General features: G+C 42.8%; 1 protein-coding gene across 3 annotated transcripts in view; it reads left to right on the top strand.

The window, feature by feature from the left end:
- NBAS (NBAS subunit of NRZ tethering complex) overlaps positions 1-21,003 on the top strand; it is an 816,956-nt gene that overhangs the window by 458,000 nt on the left and 337,953 nt on the right. For all 3 annotated transcript variants that reach the window (XM_073568249.1, XM_073568248.1, XM_073568250.1), the window contains exons 39-40: positions 4,912-4,988; positions 8,955-9,092. In XM_073568249.1, coding sequence (XP_073424350.1) covers positions 4,912-4,988; positions 8,955-9,092 — 215 coding nt within the window. The remainder of the gene's footprint in view (positions 1-4,911; positions 4,989-8,954; positions 9,093-21,003) is intronic.

Here is a 21,003-nt window from a genome sequence, read left to right as displayed (position 1 = left end):
TGAGAAGCACTTGTATGTTCCAGTTTAAATAATCCAATCATTCCATGAATGAGAAGCATTTTGATCTTTCGTTCACACCTATGAACTTTCGCTTGCTGGGATTTAAATGCGGATGCTAAACACGCAGTATGTGAAACATTGTGTGTGTGTGTGTGTATGTATATGTATATGTATATATATATATATATATATATATATATATATATATATATATATATATATATATATATATTATTATTATATAAAGCTCAAAGTGTGTATGTGTGTATGTCCGGGATAGGCATCCGCACCGTCGCAGCTACAGCCACAAAATTTGGCACAGTCGCACGTCTGGACCCCGAGAGCGTCCTAAGCTATGTTGTGAGGCGAAATTTTAACCCCACCAATTTACCAAACAATTTTGCCCCTATCTACATACTGGGGAAAAAGTGTGTGCGTGTCAAGCCCCACCCCTCATTATGATGTCATAATGCCCCTATTTGCATAATGGGGAAACAGTGTGTGCGTATCAAGCCCCGCCCCTCATTATGATGTCACAATGGTTGCCATGGCGACGCTGATGTCATCATAGGTTGCAAGCCCCGCCGCTCATTATGATGTCATAATGGTTGACTATGGGATGGCGGATATGTGTGATGGGTATATGGGCACGGGACTATGGGATGGAGGATGTGTGATGGGTATATGGGCACAGGACTATGGGATGGAGAATATGTATGATGGGTATAGGGCACTGGACTATGGGATAGAGAATATGTATGATGGGTATATGGGCACAGGACTATGGGATAGAGAATATGTATGATGGGTATAGGGCACTGGACTATGGGATGGCTGATATGTATGATGGGTATATGGGCACGGGCCTATTGGATCTTGGATATGTATGATGGGTATATGGGCACGGGCCTATTGGATCTTGGATATGTATGATGGGTATATGGGCACGGGACTATGGGATGGAGGATAATTATAATTTGCTATAACTAACCACAGTTAGTTACTATGCCTGGGCAGCCCTGGGCTCTTCAGCTAGTTGTGTTATTTATAGCGTGCACAAGAAACGTACCTTACACTTCATAATATACTTGGCATCACAGCGTTTCCGCTAGATTTCTCCCTTTCCATAATCTGGTATAGGGCACTAAATGGAACAATCGGGCATAAGAAAGCTAATGGATGCTGGTGTCTCTTGTGTAGTTTGATAAAATTCATTGGTGCTCCGCATCATTGTGATCCTGGCCATTGTTCATTCATCTCACCTTTGGATCAAAACCTTTGGTACCCATTTACTTTTTTATTTTGTATATGTTTATCATTGATACCTTTATTGGAATAATAAAATCTTTATCATTTTTGTACAGTATATCATGACTCTGGTTCTCCTTTAAAAATAACGGATTCCTAATTAGTAGCTATGGACACGGATTGGGAATATGTTTTGTTGGTGATACTTCATACAGGGCATTGATAATCTGTTAAATATTGGAATCTATAAATACATATTTATATCACTTCTTTACTTTGCTGTAAAAGCAATTCTAAGAAACCGGTATAAAAATACAAATTTACCAACATTTCCCATTATTTTTGCTGAATTTTAAGAACAGCTGCCAGCGAGAGAAATGAATCCGATCCATAATGTGGACCCCCAGAGGGCCATGATTTACCGTAGCCGCGGACGCGCCAACTGACATGAATTGTGCAGTAGCAGAGCCGCAGAGCACTCTGCCGCCTCACCGTACAGCTCTGCAAGCCTTAACCTTGAGAGAGAAAAATCCGGGCAGTAGAATAATCTATGGAAAAAAAAAGAGAAGAGAATTAAGCACGCCATTTACTTCGGATCGTGTTTACCTACTCCGCTGAGCTTTATGGCTTTGACCACCATTTAAATGCGTTTGTTGAGCCGTAGCAATAAACATAATAGTAACCGCAGAGCCCATAGACGCTGGTGCTCGGCCTTCAATGCCAGATAATGAATAGGAGGCTGTTAGAAACGCTTTGTCTGTTTTTTTTCCTTCTTGTTTTTTTTTTTCTCCACATGACCAGATGTACAATTTATTCCTTTTCGACTTTTACGGCAACTGTAATTATTGTTTAGATGTTTTGACGCCGTCGTTGGCATTTCAAAGACGAATGCCAGTGTCCTTAAAAATTAATTCCCCCGAAATATGTTTTATTTATGACGGGTCTACTCTGCCCCGCAGACTGTGAAAAGGCTAATGATCATTGTGCGTGTCCTCGTTGGTTATGTTCTGAGACAGGCCAAAAGCTGTTCTCGCCTCTTTTAGACGATACACGTTTGTACGTAAATGCCATACTTAAATCATTCACTAAACCCAAACTCGTCAATCAGAAAGTTTGATCCGTCGCTCTAGTGTCCAGTACGGAATATGCCGTACATCACTTCTTCCTGTGCTCGGCATTGTGCTTGGTGATCTTAAGCGTTTTTATGCCGTTTTTTCGACAATGCAAAGCCCATGATGTATTTATGGCATAAAAAACTACTTTTAAACAACCAGAAAGATCAGATTTTGACTAATTTCCACTGATCCTCCATAAATGTTATCTGCGCTGTGCGAATTCCCTCCTGAGCACGGAATCTGAATAATGTGAGCGAATTCTGAATTTATGGATATAAACCTCTCCGGGTGTTTCCTATTATAAATGAAAAGGACTTTAATAGAATGAGGATTATTAAACCAATAACAACTTTTTGTTGCCGTTTTTTATGTTCTATCAGAATTGCAAAGCAATTAGAGCAATTTATCTCAGCGGAAGCTCTTTTTCGTAATGTCACCTTCAGATCTCAGCTGTTCAGATGAGAACAATAGATGTATTAATGACAGAAGCGCTGGGTGAGAGATAGCACAGCCAGGAGCATATTACCCTGCCGTATTAATCATTAAAGCTTAATTCTTCACAAGCTGATCAGTTCGGTAAACTTCGTGAAGCGCTGAAGACACTTGATGCTTTTCCAAATCTTATCACCGAGATCACAACGTATCGAATTTAGGAAGCAATTACAACCATATTCATCCATAGCGTAGCGGTATAATATCGGTGAACATTCCCATATCACTAGTGCCTGATAAGTGCATGCCGTATAGGAGGACTTTACAGGGGGTCTCAAAGGGGGGGGGGAATGTAACGGGAGGCTCCCACCTACCATTAGAAATATAGGGAGGCTGAAGGTGTAGTGTAGGCTCGAGGAGCTAAATATGGCTTTCTGTCCTTTGCTCGTCAGTAAGACAATAATTTTGTTGGTGATCTTTACTGTAAATTTTTTGCATTTATTTTGGTGGAACAAGCATCACACACCTAGATTTTACCATACCCCACCCTTTTTTTTTTTTTTTTTTGCCACAGAAGTTGTCACTTTCGGAGGTGTCTGACAGTGCCTTATCCCACACTCCCTATTGAACAAAACATGCATGCCCAGCTGAGCTTGAAAGTTTATGGGGGCCTGGGGTGGAGATCTAAGGTGGACGGCCTCCTTTTTACACGTGTTGTTTCCTGGCGGTGTTTGTATAGTGTGGGATGCATTATGGTCACATAGAAAGGGATAAGGCGGGCTAGCCACATGGCTATGTCATATAAGGCTTTTGAGCAAAGTTGTCAACCCCTTTTTCAAACCCAAAGTGATCCTAATAACATAAAAAAGCCCATTCTTCCCTCTTGAATCAACACAGTTCCTTTGATGTTCGCGCCATCACTCTCGGTGGTCACCTGACCTTTGCGGCAGACTGAAAACTGAAAGGCTGAAGTGGATCAGCAGCTGATGATTGGCTGCAGCTGCCATATAGCATAATATTACTTGACTGCCAAAAGGAGATCATGCTGACATTGAAGGAGTTGAGTCAGTTCGGGAGGTAAGTATATGTTTCTTCAATCTTGTACATTAACTAGAGCTCTTAGATGTGGTGAGACTGGTGTACTCACAATGTCAGATTGACTATAATCCTTTATGAAAGTTCAAACATAATCTCCACCCACATAGTCCCAGTAACAGCTCCTCAGGGTCCCTCCTCCCTGCTGAGATCTCACATTGATCACTACCAGCTGCAGCTGTCAGTCGGGCTGGGTGAGTAGAGACTGAATATGTTTGGACTCCTGATCGCTCTCACTTCTGGACTCTTAAAATTCTTGTTTTAATATCATTATTATACAGCGAGTCTGAAACGAATATTTAGAGTAAGTGTTCCAGCCTCATCCGGTCTAAGAGATCCATTTAATAATGTGTGGCTTTTGTATCCTGAAATATGGTGACAGATCCACTTTAATGGTTGCATAGAAAATCTTAATCCTAGATTACCACCCTTTCCCTTGTTAACAAACAGTAGTCACACATTTTCTAGGAGGAATAACAAAGGGTATAGTCCAGTGCATAAAGGCTGCTTCTGAATCTCCGGAAAGCTGCAATGTCCTCTTCCAGGCAGAATAAAGTGTATGAATAGTCCCATTCCGGAATAATCTTCCATTATATATTTTTACCTCGTATGGAATTGGCATTTTTATTAAAGAAAATGGGAGCAGTAAAGGATTATTAGCTCGTTTGATGGAATTCGGCCGACCATGCACTTTTCTTCCCGAACAGTCGTCGACTTTGTTCCAGGAGTTGATTTTATTTTATGACCCGCTGATTATCCCGCTGAATTGTGAGCGGCTATGTTCCCACAATCTGCCGCAGCATCTGTTTTCTCCTGTTTAGCTGCAATGTAAAATATTTTGCCTAACAATGAACGTAAGGCAGCATTACCGCTCCGGCGCCCGCCATCCGTGCCGTGAATCATACCAACGAGCATTTCATTTAAATTACGCAAATCATTATCGCGCACGGTGTAACGGGCGCCGGATCTCCCGTTCATCGATTTACCATCATACCGGTGTCTGTCTCTTCTTGTTTTCCAGTTCTGTTGCAGCTGGCGAGCGACACTTTGCCGAACGATATCACCTTGTCTGTCGCCTATCTACTCGCCCTTCCTCAGGTTTGTCTCCATCTTTTTTTTTTCTACCACTGTAGTAAACTCTAAGCTCACCTCCATATTGCGCTGCTGCTGCTTCTGCGCTAGAGGGTCCGCTTATACTTTTTGATTTTGCCGTGCAAATAGTGTAATGTGCCATCGGTTAGTTTGGAGATTGCTACATCTGTTAAATGAACAATAAACTGCATTTAAAGGGATTGTCCAGGCTTATTATATTCATGACCTGTTCAGAGTTCATTCGTAAGGAAAGGTCATCTGTATCGTTTGCCCAGACAAGTAGTGATGAGTGAGTATGCTTGGGTGTTCAAGTAGGTTTGGCGTGCCCGGAGATTTATTTTGTGTTGCCGCATCTGCATAATTTGTGGCTGCTAGACAGCCTGAATACATGTGGGGAATGCCTGTTTGTTAGGGAATCCCCACATGTATTCAGGCTGTCTAGCAGCCACAAATTATGCAGCTGCGGCAACACAAAATAAATCTCCGGGCACGCCAAACCTACTTAAACACCCAAGCATGCTCGGAATTCTCGAGTAATAAGTATACTCGCTCATCACTACAGACAACCTCTTTTAAAGGAAACCTAGCATATGGGATAGTTATGTTCTAAATTCTGACAGAAGTGGGCGGAAAAAGGGGCCCCACAGGTCAGCCCCCCTCTGATTAGCATGTTAGCGCATGGTAATAATCATGAGTCTGCTTTTAATCCACCATTTTCTTCACTACTGTTGATAGTCCAGAGACTCACCACCTTATTTATCCATCTTTCCCTCCTTCATGGAGAAATCCTGCTTCTTAAGCGCTTATAATGTAATAGATACACTGCCATCTGGACGTGCACTTTTTCAGTTTTGTTTCCAAATTGATTGTTAGAGGAGAAGAGAAAATCCAGGTGACCAGCGCTCTCAAAGACCAAAAATCGGAGTTGATGAAAATGAGAATAAAAATTGAAAAAAACAACGCGTTTTCAGCCTTCCTCAGGAGTCACAGTTGTTGTTTTAAATGCATTTTCACCTGAGGAAGGCTGGGTACAGCTGAGATGCCTTATTCTTGTTTTCATTAACTCCAGTGCACGATACATTTTTTGATTTTGAGGGCGCCGGATTTTCTCCTCCTGATTTACGCTTTTCTGGAGCTCTCCTTGGAAGGTTATTTCACAGCAGTCAGGTTGGCTGCACCCATCAGTATTTGTTCACAAGGTATATGGATTTGTGTCCTATCGGCACAACCTTAGCAGGTGAGAGGCTTTTCTTTTAATGGTCACACCTATACAGAAAAGCGCTACTCTCTCTCCCCCATCTTTGTCATATAGTATACTGATTAAGAGTAGAGTTGAGCAAGAACATTTGCATTTCCCTGATCCGGCGTCCATTCTACTCCTTGGTGGCAGCTGTAACATTGCAGTCTCTCTTCCGACTCCCTTGGCCCAGTATCTAACATTTACTTAGTCCCTCCACACATCTTTTTTTTTTTTTTTTTTTGTTGGATCAATGCAACTTCATTTTTTTGGGCGGTCTAGGGAATGCCAAACTCGGTAAGGATGTGAGACCAAGGGTTCCATTGTCCGGCTTACCCGTTAGACTAAATGTTGTGCGGGACCTCAGCAAAGGCAATCTTTTTGCTCAGCTCTATAAAGGGTCGTCCGACCACCACAAAATTTTTACCAACGGCAGACACAGTTTCAGTTAGAGATCTGCTCATCGACTCTAGCCCCATCACTGGTCAATACCGGTGGTCTGAGTTCCGACATGAAACGATGAAGTCACATTTTTTGGTCAGGTGAGTGGAACGGGGTATCCTGGAGGACATCCATTTCAGCGTCCTCATTGCTGCAGCCAATTTCATGCCTCAATGGTCAGATGATTGAAGAGGGACACTTTTGCTCCCTGTCCCCATGCAGACCTTGTATAATAGCATGCTCTTAATCCATCCATGCTGCAAAGTGGGAATGCTTTCAGAAATAGCAATGTTAATAGATATTTATATCAAGTAACAAAATGCAAAGTGAATGAACAAAAGAGAAATATAAATCAAATCAATATTTCCTGTGACTGCCCTTTGCCTTCACTAATTTTTCTTGGTAGACTTACGCAAAGGTTTTGAAGCATCTTGGCAGGGAGGTTGTTCCAAATATCTTGGAGAACTAACCACAGATCTTCTGTTGGTTTTAGGCTTGTGCCAATCCTTCTGTAGGGAATGTGCACTTAACCACATGGTGATATGATATTCCCATGAGGCCTTGAGAAAGTGTATTCACACATGAAATGGCCATAGGTCACTCTGGGATACTATTCTTCCCATGTACCTGCTATCCATTAATAAATTAAATTACATGGTCATTTGTTGATCACACAGTACATTATATTATCTGAAATTGGATTGTCCTGTGGTTTTTTCCTTTTTATCACTGAGCACTGTTGAGCGTTCCTTAACCAACCACAATTAAGGATCCCTACCGGTACCTATAATAAGGCGTTTTCCTAAATGAAATTGCTGCCTGTGGATATTGCTGCTGAACTTTTCCTTCCCTTTAAACTAAATCCCCAATTTAATTTGCTGGAATGCAGCTCCAGATATGTAAAACACCCTCCACCATGCTTCATTGTTCCTACAAACACTCATTATTGTGCCTCCAGCCCTCCTGCGAATAAACAGTCTTCTGTTACAGCCAAATATTTCACATTGTGACTCCTCCGTCCTGAGCACCCGCTCCATTTTTCTGCACTCCAGTTACAATAATTTTTTTGTGCAGTTGAGTCATTTGCCTTGCTTCCATGTTGAAGGTATAACTTTTTGGCTGCAATTCTCCCATGAAGACCACCTCTGTACACATACTTCTTTGAACAGTTGATGATTATAGCTTGGTCCCACTTGTTAGTGCCAGTTCTTAGCTGATGGCACTGCTGGACATCTGATTTCAATGGAAAGTAAGCATGATTTGTGTTTCATCTGCTACAGTAAGTTTCCTTTGCTGACCACTTCATCTAAGGACTTCATCGTTGCCCATTTTTAGGTGCTTCTTCAAAACCGTTTAAACAGTGCATCTTGAAATCCCAGTCTGCTTTGAGATGTTAGCCTTGAAGAGACCTCAATGATACAGTATAACTACCTTCTGTCTTGTTGCTGTGCTCAATCCTGCCACGGTATATAACCTATGACATAAAACGTTCTTCCATAACCTCCCCTTTATAGCAGTTTGGCTGTTCGTTGCTCGTTGCTGTGCTCAGTCTTGCCATGGTGCATGAGCTATGACATAAAACAGTCTTCCACAACCTCACCTTTGTAGCAGAGTTTGTTTGTTCCTCACCCAGTTTTAAGTCTGCTTTCTCTTCAGTTAATGCCAATCGTTTAACCTACATATGAAAATGATGATCATTACTACCTGTTTGGTATAATTGGTTACTCATACACCTGACTATAGTCCTATAAGATCGGACTTTGTGCCAGTGTACCCAAACAAACTGATGCTGTTTTAAAGACCAGCAGTCACACCAAATATTGATTTGATTTCTATTTCTCTTTTGTTCATTCACTTTGCATTTTGTTAATTGCTAAAAAGTAAGTTATTAACACTCCTATTTTTGAATCCATTCTCACTTTGCAGCATTTTTTTACTCGCCTGTCTCCAACTTTTGCACAGGCCTATAAGGGTGACAAATCTAATGCTAGACATTTCATACCCTGCTCTCACACCTACCTGGGGCCCCATCTGACCGTGTGTATTTGGCCGCATGGTGCTTGGTTTGCAGCTTCATCCATTTACTGTGATGTGAAATCCCGTCTGTAAGTGAAATTGATAAGCGGCGTAATTATTTAAAGATTATGTAAAAGAGGCATTAATTAGCCGAGCTGCAGTCTCTCATAAACCATTGCACGGAGCGTTGCAGCCACTCCACCGACAGAGGCTTTAAATCAGAGGCTCGTGTGTTTTCCTTTCGCCAAGTCAATTCGATCTCACTCATTTTTTCGTAGGTGCTCGACGCCAACAAATGCTTTGAAAAGCAATCGCATTCAGCTCTGTCGCTCCAGCTGGCGGCTTATTACTACAGCCTGCAGATATATGCCCATTTGGCACCATGCTTCAAGGACAAGTGCCATCCTCTCTACAGGGTAAGTTCTCGTAACTGACTGTTTCCGCTCCGTTCCACCGTGCAGGTGATCCACTAGAAAATCTCAGAACATACGTTCCATCTAATTAAAGAGCTTATTGTCATCACATCACTGAATATTTAGGTTAAATTCTCAAAATTCATTATTAGCTTTGGAATGAGAGGGAATTCGTGTTTTACCTCCAATTATTTTTTGGTTGTTTATTGCTTTTATATTATTTTTTTTTTATTTTCATTATAGGACTTTTTTAATCATAGAAAACAACTTTATTAAAGTCTATGTATACCTTCACACAGATTTTTTTTTTGTTGTTCATTTGCTTTCTATTGTCTCCTACGTTAAAAAAAAGTATTTTCTGCTGCGTAATGTCTATAAGTCCTTTACGAAGCTGAATTATCTGCAAAACTGATTCATATCCATCAAAGTTTCTGGTTCTGATGGCTCCTTGCTCTCCTCCTTCTCTTTTCTCAGTGTTAGAGATACTAGCAATGTGGAGGGGGTGAAAGCATGTAAAGTCTCTGGGAGGGCAGAACAAAATAGACTGCAGAGTAGAAGGAAGGAGCATAAAGAGGTAAATCATTGCAGGATAGTTGATGTATGAACATCACCCTGTATATACCCAGAGCTCACATTCAGCCCATATTACGGAGAGAGACACTTGCACATGAGAAAAATCAGAAACGAAAAGTAACATGTAAAAATCATTGCTTTTCTTGATAAAGGAACCAATTGCCTTTAAGTGTATTGTACTGTCCCTTTTTTTAATCAGGGCTTATCATAGGCTAAAAATAAAACATACCTATGATTTGATTATTTCTCCAAAGTGCCCCCAGAGCTGTTTTTCAACACAACAATGCCAGGCTTCATGCTGTTCGTGCTACCTTAAGCGTATCTGGTATTGTCTCCATTTAAGCACATGTGGGATGACATTAGTCGGCAATTGCAAAGGGAGCTGCCAGCAGCGGATCTTGATGATTTGCGTGCCCCATTAATCAGTGCAATTTATCACTGTGAGACCACTGCCAGTCCTCATTCAATACTGTGATTTCTGCACTGTTTTCCCTCTTTACTGATCCTGACATTATGTGCCCAAACCTGCTTCATAAGATATTAGGAGACAAGAACATTACGTGATGGTTATTGATAGCAGCTTGAAATGTTGATTGTGTTTTCTCCTGTCAGTGGCGTCCATATGGTGGCTCCCACTCAATAATGAATGCAAATGTGGAGGTGACAAATGTCAGGCAGAGATACCTGCACAAATTCATATAAGTATCCAAAAATTCATTAGGAACAAAATGTGATCAGATTGACAGTCGGAATATTAATTGTTTTATGCCATAAAGAAAGTCGTAAAGAAAAGAGACAAGCAGATGATAAAAATCATCTATTTTCATCAGTCTATGATGCCTTGAAAATATGCTCTCCTAACATCCTCTGTGCTGCTGTGGCAGGCTCTCCTCACATCCTCTGTGCTGCTGTGGAAGGCTCTCCTCACATCCTCTGTGCTGCTGTGGAAGGCTTTCCTCACATCCTCTGTGCTGCAGTGGAAGGCTTTCCTCACATCCTCTGTGCTGCTGTGGAAGGCTCTCCTCACATCCTCTGTGCTGCTGTGGAAGGCTCTCCTCACATCCTCTGTGCTGCTGTGGAAGGCTCTCCTCACATCCTCTGTGCTGCTGTGGAAGGCTCTCCTCACATCCTCTGTGCTGCTGTGGAAGGCTCTCCTCACATCCTCTGTGCTGCTGTGGAAGGCTCTCCTCACATCCTCTGTGCTGCTGTGGAAGGCTCTCCTCACATTCTCTGTGCTGCTGTGGAAGGCTCTCCTCACATCCTCTGTGCTGCTGTGGCAGGCTCTCCTCACATCCTCTGTGCTGCTGTGGCAGGCTCTCCTCACATCCTCTGTGCTGCTGTGGCAGGCTCTCCTCACATCCTCTGTGCTGCTGTGGCAGGCTCTCCTCACATCCTCTGTGCTGCTGTGGAAGGCTCTCCTCACATCCTCTGTGCTGCTGTGGAAGGCTCTCCTCACATCCTCTGTGCTGCTGTGGAAGGCTCTCCTCACATCCTCTGTGCTGCTGTGGAAGGCTCTCCTCACATCCTCTGTGCTGCTGTGGAAGGCTCTCCTCACATCCTCTGTGCTGCTGTGGAAGGCTCTCCTCACATCCTCTGTGCTGCTGTGGCAGGCTCTACTGACATCCTCTGTGCTGCTGTGGAAGGCTCTCCTCACATCCTCTGTGCTGCTGTGGCAGGCTCTACTGACATCCCTGTGCTGCTGTGGCTGGGTCTCTGGTGGGAGCTACATTGGTTGATGTAAATCCCACCAAGGACAACATCTGCAAGGAGTTTGTATGTTCTCCCCGTGTTTGCGTGGGCTTCCTTCGGGTTCTCCAGTCTCCCCCCACACTCCAAAGACATACTGATAGGGAATATAGCTTGTGAGCCCCATCGGGGACAGTGATGATAATGTCTGTAAAGCGCTGTGGATTTAATGGCGCGATATAAATGAGTAAAATAAAATAAATATCCATGAGAGAGAAAGTGCTCACAAAATTCTCAGTTTATTACAGGGACCGAGCACTCGAGCATCACGCAGTACTCTGCATTGCTTAATACTCCATTGAGCACCCGAATGCTCAATCAAGTATCGAGCAGTGCCGAGCACGCTCGCGTATCATCATTATTAAGCTCCTCTCTGTCCATGTACACAGATTGCTGTGATGTGGGCGGGTTAGCTTTCTCAGCTCTGCTTCATTCTAAATGTAAAAGCTCTAATTGTGTCAGAACCACAGCACCCAGTAATATGTGATATATCATTGGATTCAGCTTTTCTTTGCCTACATCCGGCTGCTCTCAGATGAGGTAGCAAAATCCTGCTTACAGATTTATAATAGGAGAATTGTAATTTTACAGTTCAGTATTGCATTGTTTTGTGCAAACAACCGAAGACTCAAGTCCTCTGGAGGGTTGGATGGAGTAATACAAAAAATTTAAGAAAATCTATTTGATTAATTTTGGAGACACCAATTCTGTATATTTAGTCAGATTTGTACTGTTTAAAAAAGTGTCATACCATTAAAAAAAATACCCTTGCCTTTGTTACAGAATATTGGTTCTCAGCCCGATTCTTCATCCCCCTAATCCTACTATCTCCAACCCCTCTATTTGCTTTTCTTAATGAACTGCTCAGTCCAGAGAAGCCTATAATATAACTTATAGCCGGTTTATGTAATATTGGGAAATATGTCACAAAGTGATTTTCGTAGCAGAATTTTTTTTTCTCCCTCCTGCAATGACCATAAATCCTGCCGGTGAAACTCTATTAGCTGACCTATGGCTGCCTAACCTTAAATATAAATATCCCAATAATACACTTGTCTTCTTCGAATCCCATCCATCTAATGTCTATGGATCGTCCACTGGAACGAGAGCTTGCAAGTAATGACCAGTCATTTTAGCGCTGACAAAGTCAGCAGTGCGTGTCAGTGAGGGATTAGCCACCATAGTGGACCTATCAATAACGGTTGAAAAGAAGGGAGTTATAGGGGAAGAAGCTGCAGGTCCGGACGCCGCATGTACAGTAAGAGGGGATTGTTCCTGGGGGTGGGCAGGGTCTAGGCATATAAGGGGAACCTGGAATGTCTGTGTGCAAATGATCAGAGGGGGTAAATATGACATGCCCAACAGGGCCGTGTGGTACTCGGAACCGCGTCGGACAGTTCTTTGGGGAAGTCATGGGGCCGTGACCCGACTCCGAGGCCCTGACTGTGCCGTAAAATGGGGACTATGTATATGGGATTTAACGTGATGCCACCTGTGGTGTTCGGCAACGGATGGCCGACGCTGTTAAAGGAGACCGCTGGGGCTGGATGTTGGCGCAGCTGGGATGGTTCTGCTCTCCACAGGTGGAGCTGGGCCCCAGGGCTACCGATTCTGTTTGTCAGGCTTCGTGTAACTTGTGGTGCAGGACTCAGGGCGCAAGAGATCACTGGAGGACACAAGTACTGTAGTTTTCTTTTCCTCTACTTGATGGTTGATGGTACAGACCAGGGCACTGGTAACAGACCGTAATGGAGAGCCGCGCAGCCTAGAAGCAATTTTGGATACACCTAGCCAGGTAGATATGGAGGCCTTCCTTCTGTACTGTCCTCCCTTTTTCCTCGTTGCCTAACAGCTCATCCTGCTGCTGTCTCTCTCTGTTTTAAAAACAAACTGTTGCCCGCATGGCAGGCAGCTCGAGCGTATCACAGGTACTGCTCCATTGTTTCGGCTCCAGGCTCTTATGCATTAAGCAAGAGGCACCACTAACCAAACCACACCATGAAGACCAAGGAGATCTCCAAATAAGTCAGGGACAAACTTGTTGAGAAGTACAAGTCAGGGAAAAAAAAAAAAAAAAAAAAAGGAATATCCCCATCTCTGATGATCCCCCCAGAGCACCATTAAATCCATTATCATCAAATGGGAAGACCATGGTACCACAACAGACATTCCAAGAGAGGGACGCCCACCAAAACTCTCAGCTCGGGCAAGGATGACATTAATCAGAGAGGCAGCACAGAGACCAAGGGTAAGCCTAAAGGAACTGCAGAGTTCCCAAGCAGAGACAGGAGTATCTGTTTATACGACCACAATAAGCCATACACTCCATAGAGTTGGCCTTTAATGGAAGAGTGGCTAGAGAACAAGCATTTACTTACAGACAAAAATTGCAAGGCTGGTTTTGAGTTTGCCAGAAGACATGTGGGAGACTCCCCAAATGTATGGAGGAAGATGCTGTGGTCAGATGAGACCAAAATTGAACTTTTTGTCCATCAAGGCAAACGCTATGTCTGGTGCCAAACCAACACAGCTCATCACCCCAAGAACACCATCCCCACAGTGCAACATGGTGGTGGCAGGACAGCATTATGCTGATGGTATATTTTTTTTCAACAGCAGTGACAGGGCAAATGGCTTGAGTCGAGAAGAAGATGGATGGTGCAAAATACAGAGATATTCTTGAGCAAAACCTGTTTCAATCCGTCAGTGATTTGAGACTGGGACAGGGGTTCACCTTCCAACAAGACAATGACATAAAGCATCCTGCTAAAGCAACACTCGAGTGATTTAAAGGGAATCTGTCACCCCTTTTTTGAGATATCATATAATGATATCATTCAATTGTGTCACATAAGGATTCTCTTAGTACTTTTGCTTCCCCCTGACCCCGCACCTTTCATGCATAAATAGCTTTTTTATATCGGTTCAGATGTATGTAAACTGTCGCGGTCCGGTCCGATGGGCAGGGCTTATTCAACTGCTCCCCCCTCCCTGTCTTGCTCTACACAAGAAGAAATGCGTAGACCATTTCAGATCCACTAATTGTCTATGGATCGCTTCAACAAATAGGAATTGTCCAAAGTGAAAACCTCCTGTCCCTTTTTTGTTTTTTGCGAAGGACCTTAATAATTAATCTTTATGCAAGGATTCCAGGCACACTATTTGGGATGTAGCATAAAATGTTTTCCTTTCCAGTTTTTTTGAGTGTATGGTAGAGTTCGGTGGCCATAAGTGACATCAATCAAAATTGCATAAAGATGCCTCGGAGTGTAAACTAGTGTATGGCATTATCGCAGAGGGTCAGCAGATTTATGGGTCTGGGGTTGTAAAATTTGGTGATTATGTTAAGGCCAGGGTGGAATAGCACTGGAGATTCGGAGCAAATAGGCTTTATTGTAACGACTCTCTCCTAAGTCTGATTGTCAGGTAATGACCTGCCGCACCGCGGCCTAATACCGCCTTGTAAAACAAAAGATTTATAAATGCTCATAACATTCCCCGAGTAAGCAGACACTTCATCCTGACCGGCCTCATGTGTCGTCTGCTGATTGTAGCTACCATGTCAGGAATTATAGTAAAATCACCACCATGGGAAATAATAATGATTTCAAGTTACACAAATGAAAGCTGTTACTATACTATAAGAGCAGTGCCGCATTTGCACAGTTTTCTGGACGTCTGTCCTTGACTGTAAAAAGTATGTTTATAAAATGTTTGCAAAACCAAGGAAATGAGCCGGAGCAGAAGTTAGTCTACATGCAGTGCTTAAGAGCACGTTCACACTGTGACAATTTCACATATAAAATCCAAGAAGAAACTTTCGTAATAGACATCTTAGAAGACTCCTAAAGCAGTTGCATGCATTGGCTCACAAACCAGGTTGCTCTACTAATTTGCAGATGATGTCATCAAAAAGTGTCTTGATAATCGTGATGATGCCTCAACCATTTCAAACTTTGAGGTGATCCTCACCCAAATTATTATTTTTGTGAGGTTCGACCACAAGGCAGTTTTTACAGAGATAACGTTTTGTTCTACTTTGTCTTACTGCAATTGATTTGATGGGGTTCAAACATCCCAGGAATATCCACAGTGCAGTGGCGTGTAAAAGTTTGGAAACCCCTGGTCAAAATTACTGTAGTTAACAGTTAAGCAAGTTGAAGCTGAAATGATCTCTCAAAGGCCTAAAGTTAAAGGTGACACATTTCCTTTGTATTTTCAGCAAGAAAAAAAAACTTGTCATTTTTTTCATTTTAAAAATTACAAAAAGAAAATGAGTCTGTGCAAAAGTGTGGGCACCCTTGGAGATTTATGGGCTCAGATAACTTCAACCAAGATTTCAGACTTTAAGTAGCCTGTTAGGTGTCAGGATCCTGACAGCGCCGGCACTCACCAAGTGCTGTAGGGGTCCCGGAGACAGTAACAGCTGGAAAGCACTGACGCACAGGACCTGAACGCTGAAGTATTAGCAAGCAGGCACGGGACCTACGGTCATGTGACCACAAGGGGGCGGGGCTTAGCGTCCTGCTTACTGAGATGGAAGAACACTCAGTCGGGTAAACCAGAGATCATGCACAATACGGGCGAACGAGGTACAGGAGGGACAAGCAGATGGGAGGTCAGACAAAGCCAAAGGTCATACACAAGAGGGCAGTGCGGTACAAAAGGGACGAGCAGAGAGCAGTCTAGTCACAAGCAGAGGGTCATACACGAGAGGACGGTGCGGTACAAGAGGGTCAGGCAGAACTCGTGACAGGGACAGAGCCAGATCACAACCAAACAAGCAACAAGTTATCAGGCACAAGGCACACATATACAAGAGGTCACTTAACTCAGCCGAGGGCAGGAGTAAAACTGACACCAGACCCAGGTCCAGTGAGCATTAAATAGCCGCCCTCTGCTAGAGAGAGGCAGAAACAATTAACCCCCTGTCTGACCAGGACGGGCCAAAGCGAAATCCCGTCCTGTATCATGACATTATGGTTATGACTTGTTCACTGTCAACGTTAGGAAAGGCAAGGTCATGCAAAAATTTCTCAGCTTAATTAAAACCCAGCCTCCTCTAACCTTGTACCAAAAACTGCAGCCATAGATTATTCTAAGCAGCTGCCTAGCACTCAGAAAGTGAAAATGGTGGAGACCCACAAAGCAGGAGAAGTCTATAAAATGATAGCAAAAGGGTTTTCAAGTTGTGCTTTCCTCAGTTCGAAATGTAATTAAGAAATGTCCAGTGGAGGTTAAGATAAGGTCTGGAAGACGGTGCAAAATTTCAGTGAGATCTCCTCGTAGGATTGCTAGAGAGGCAAATAAGAATCCCCACTTGACTGCAAAAGACTTTTTCAGAAAAATTTAGTAGACTCTAGAGTTGTGGTACATTGTTCTTCTATTCAGACATACCTGCAAAATATGGCCTTCATAGTAGAGTCATCAGAAGAAAACCTCTCCTGCATCCTCACCATAATATTCAGCATCAGAGGTATGTAAACGAGCTTCTAAACAAGTCTGATGCATTTTGAAAACAAGTCCTGTGGACTGATGAGGTTAAAATAGAGAACTCTATGGCCACAATGATCAATCAAAGGTATTTGTGGAGATAAAAGGGCGCAGAATTTCAGGAAAGGATATCTAACCAACCATTAATCATGAGGGGTGGATCAATCATGCTTCGGAGTTGTGTTGCAGCCAATGACACTGGGAACATTTCGCTGGTATAGCAAAGAATGGATTCAATGAAATTTCAACAAATTCTTGATGCAAAAATAACACCATCGAAAAAAAAATCTAAAGTTGAAAAGAGGATGGCATCTACAAATGGATAATGATCCTAAACACACGACAAAATCCACAATAGAGTAGAAAAGAAATTAGACAAGAAATTAGGATGATCTCATTGATGGAGCTTCAACTCAAACACACATGATGAACAGGTGTAGGTCTGGCCCAACAGGAGATGAAGGGCCAATAGTCGTGAATGGTGGAGAGTGGCGCATGCAAGTATACATCCTGTTACTGTGGCCGGGGAGCCAGTCAGAATGGTAATCCGGCGTTCTTTCTGGAAGTGAAGATTTGTGTCTCAAACTTGGGAAAAACTTTTGTTAGTTATTGGGCTAAAAATATCTAATCAGTTCTCATTTTCACTGATTTTTATTTTTAGTAAATACACCTGTCCACGCATTCATATATGTCTAGTAGGAATAACAGAAGAATACAATTATTTACGTAAATGGTCATGTCCGGCGACCTGATCGATCCTTGTCGGGAAATAGAAATTGGAAAACCCCTTTTAAGTTTGACTAATTAATTCACGTTGCCGCTGTTAGGCTCACCTGCTAAGGTAAGGTGAATCCTCAGGTCCAGGTGGGCACAAGGGAAGCGAGGACTTTGCAAACTCTTGAACAGGATGGATGAAATGGAACTCAGCAGGGATGGAAGCAAGTAAAGCACAGTATGCAAAGACGGTGGAGCACACCAAACAGGGAGATGTAGAGTCACAATACCAAGATACAGGTATGTGTATAAGTGGGCCTTAAATAGGCCTAGGAGCCTAGGAAAATGTCATTAATTGATGCCGAACAACTTTAAACACCTGACGTGGAGCACAACAGAGGGCAGCCGATCCAGGTGAAGGAAACAGAGCCCTGGATTTCAGAGATTATTTCCAAATGACAAACAATATCTATTGCATTTCTTCTTATCTACAAGCTACGATATTAATATCATCTGTCGTGGAACATCTTACCGAAAACTAGTGTAACCCACAACTAAGCGCATACTTTTCTCAAGCCCTGCCTTGGGGTATGTACTTCTTAATAAACCAATAAACATTGTCGCCCAATCACCGACACTGACCAAATGGTCAGAGGATGTACCAGTGATTGAGTATAGCCACAAGTTCCTTTCTTCAGCTCAACATATAGAAATTCTTCTCAACATCTGTCATCGGGCCTATATTACTCCTATACGATTGCGTAGTATGGTTGTTTTCATACATCGAATTCTTACAAATGTACAACCTTGAACCGATATGTGGTGTTGGCCACAACTAGTCTTTTTGGACAAATAATCACATGATCAGTTTCACCCCATGTGGTCCTGTGCATGCTAGTTTCGGTTTTCTGGATGCTGAAATATATCAATGCCACCCTGGTGTACGGGAACTTTTACACTTGGTAGTAGCAGCAAGTTCAAAACAATGCTTCACATGGCTTTAAAGGAACCTGTCTGGTTTGATAATGCTATTAACCTGCAGGTTAATACCTTTATAAAGGTGTCTAACCACTCTATCAAAAGTGAAGCATCCGGGAGAAAATTCACTTTATTTTTCCTGGGAGCTGCCGGCTTTCAGTCATAGAGGTATATCAGTGCTGCTACAGTCACCACTTATAGCGCTGTAGGAACTGCCTGGCACTGACTGAAAGCTGGCTCTGCACAGATGCATTGCCCAGCCGGCTGTCAGTCATTGTTGGGGCGTTCTTCCAGCCGCCTATATCAGAGCTGTGAGCAGTGACTGTAATTGCACCTGCACACCTCCATAACTGAAAGCCTACTGCTCCAGGGAGGGTATAAAGTTAATTTTGTCCCTCGTGCCGCACTTTTAGTAAAGTTGCCGGGAATCTTCATGAAACTGTTAACCTGCAGTTTAACTCTATACTTGCAGGTTATGGTGTTATCGTACACGAAAGCTTTAATTTAACCCAAAATCTGCCCTTTTGAACCCTTCCTAGAAATGTTTCATATTTTGTTAAAAATAGACTTTGTGGAAGCCTCTCTTCTAAAGGAATGTAGAATGTTAAGATTTCGACATTTGGGAGATTATTGAATGGTATACCTTACCATTCGTAAATCCATGCAAGATAATTTTGGAACAGCCAATAGTTTCTAGAAAGTTTTTGTCAGGCGATCCTCCAATAATGTGACCTTGGCTTTCTTCTACGTAATATCTCTGTAATATGGAAACACAAATTCATCCACAATCAAGATGAGATCCTAAGGAAACACGAGCAATCCTTAATGTCGTTCAGTTGATGCCATTATTTAAGTCTTTCTTTACTGTCCATTTACGGCACAGCAATTAAAATTGCCTCGTTGACTCGCACCAAAAATGTTTTATATGGAATGTTGTTTTTTTTTTCCTGAAGTTTCCGTTGTACTAATCTTATCAGTGATTTTACGTATTTGTACAATTATATGCTTTTGTAAAACCCTGAAAAAATGTTGAGGAAAACATTCTTAAAAAAAGAAGACATTTTTACTTACATCTATCTTATAGAAGTAAGGATTCCTTCCTGACCCAGCGTACGGCATATAGTATGTACACATCAGAAGCCGCAGAGACAGTCTGTCTGTTTGGTAGTCTGTGCTGATACTCACTGCTATACCGCCGTCATACGTGACTTGTCAGGTGCCAAAGTGACTTCTAGGTTATAATGTGTCCTAATTGAGTGATCAGAACACTATTGATCTTCCAGTCCATTTAATTCCATCAAGATCGACAGTTCTCATCAACAGAAGAGTCTGTGTGTCAGCAGAAAGAGCCCATCATGTGGCGCACGGATACTTGTCTCATTCCTGTGAGAGTGCAGCGTGTAATGAGCACATGTCTAGTCTGGAATATAACGTGGTCGCTGACTCTGCCTGATATTCTGCCAGGACTTAGGAGCCATCAGCCGTCCTGACAGGTCTTTCCAGTTGAGACTTACATTGCCTATGCCGGAGTTTCTCTACTTTGTGCCCAGTCTCTGTTGTTCCTCTTGACAACTGGGACTTTGCAATTCCTCTTGACAATGCCCAATTGGTCCTAACATTTTCAAAATTAGGCTTCCTTAACACCCACAAAACATGTGGGGTTTGCCTGAGTTTGTCCCCGCATGTTTTGTGGCAGTCTAGCAGCCGCAAAACATGTGGCTGCCATGGGGGACTTGAACATGTCACTTGAGCACCCGCTGTACTCTGTACATACCCCAGCCCCCTAGGCAAATTCCAGTATTGTTCTTATTATCCCACACCAAGTAGCATGGCTAAAAAGAAACATACGGTACTTATCCACTAATCTGCCCTCTGTCCCACTCACGTACTGGTCGCTGATCCTTTTCTGGTAGACATCCTGTGACTGCTGTCACTACTGTCTCTCTTTCAGCCTCTTTTGTTCCTGCCAGAAGAGAAGGCACAAAGACCGGTGGGATACCTTGGGGAGTAATATAGAAGGGTTTTTTGGCCTGGATCTTTATGGACCGATAGACCGGTTTTCTTGCTGCTGCCCAGATAATCTTCCACAATATATGCCCGGTACTACCCCGGCATGATGAAGCTCACATAAAAGAAACCCTTATGACTCAATGAGGCTTTCAAAGGTGACGTCAGGGCCAGTAGTGAACGTCCACCCCCTATGTATCTGTTGATCTTCGAGACTTCTTCTAAGGTCCCTATTTTAGAATCACATTTTCTTGCCTCACTGTAAATTTTCCCAATACTTTTTTTTTTCCTTTTCTTCGTATTGACTGTAAGAAAAAAACAAAACTCCTTACCTGTAGATGCCAATTAGTCAGGCACCTGCTGTGCAGAAAATCTGGTTTGAGCTGAGCCAACTTCCTACTGA

This window comes from Dendrobates tinctorius, unplaced genomic scaffold, assembly GCF_039654945.1.
Source record: "Dendrobates tinctorius isolate UK_male_01 unplaced genomic scaffold, ASM3965494v1 ptg000021l, whole genome shotgun sequence".
Lineage (NCBI taxonomy): Eukaryota > Metazoa > Chordata > Amphibia > Anura > Dendrobatidae > Dendrobates > Dendrobates tinctorius.
This window is presented reverse-complemented; position numbering and strand designations above follow the sequence as displayed.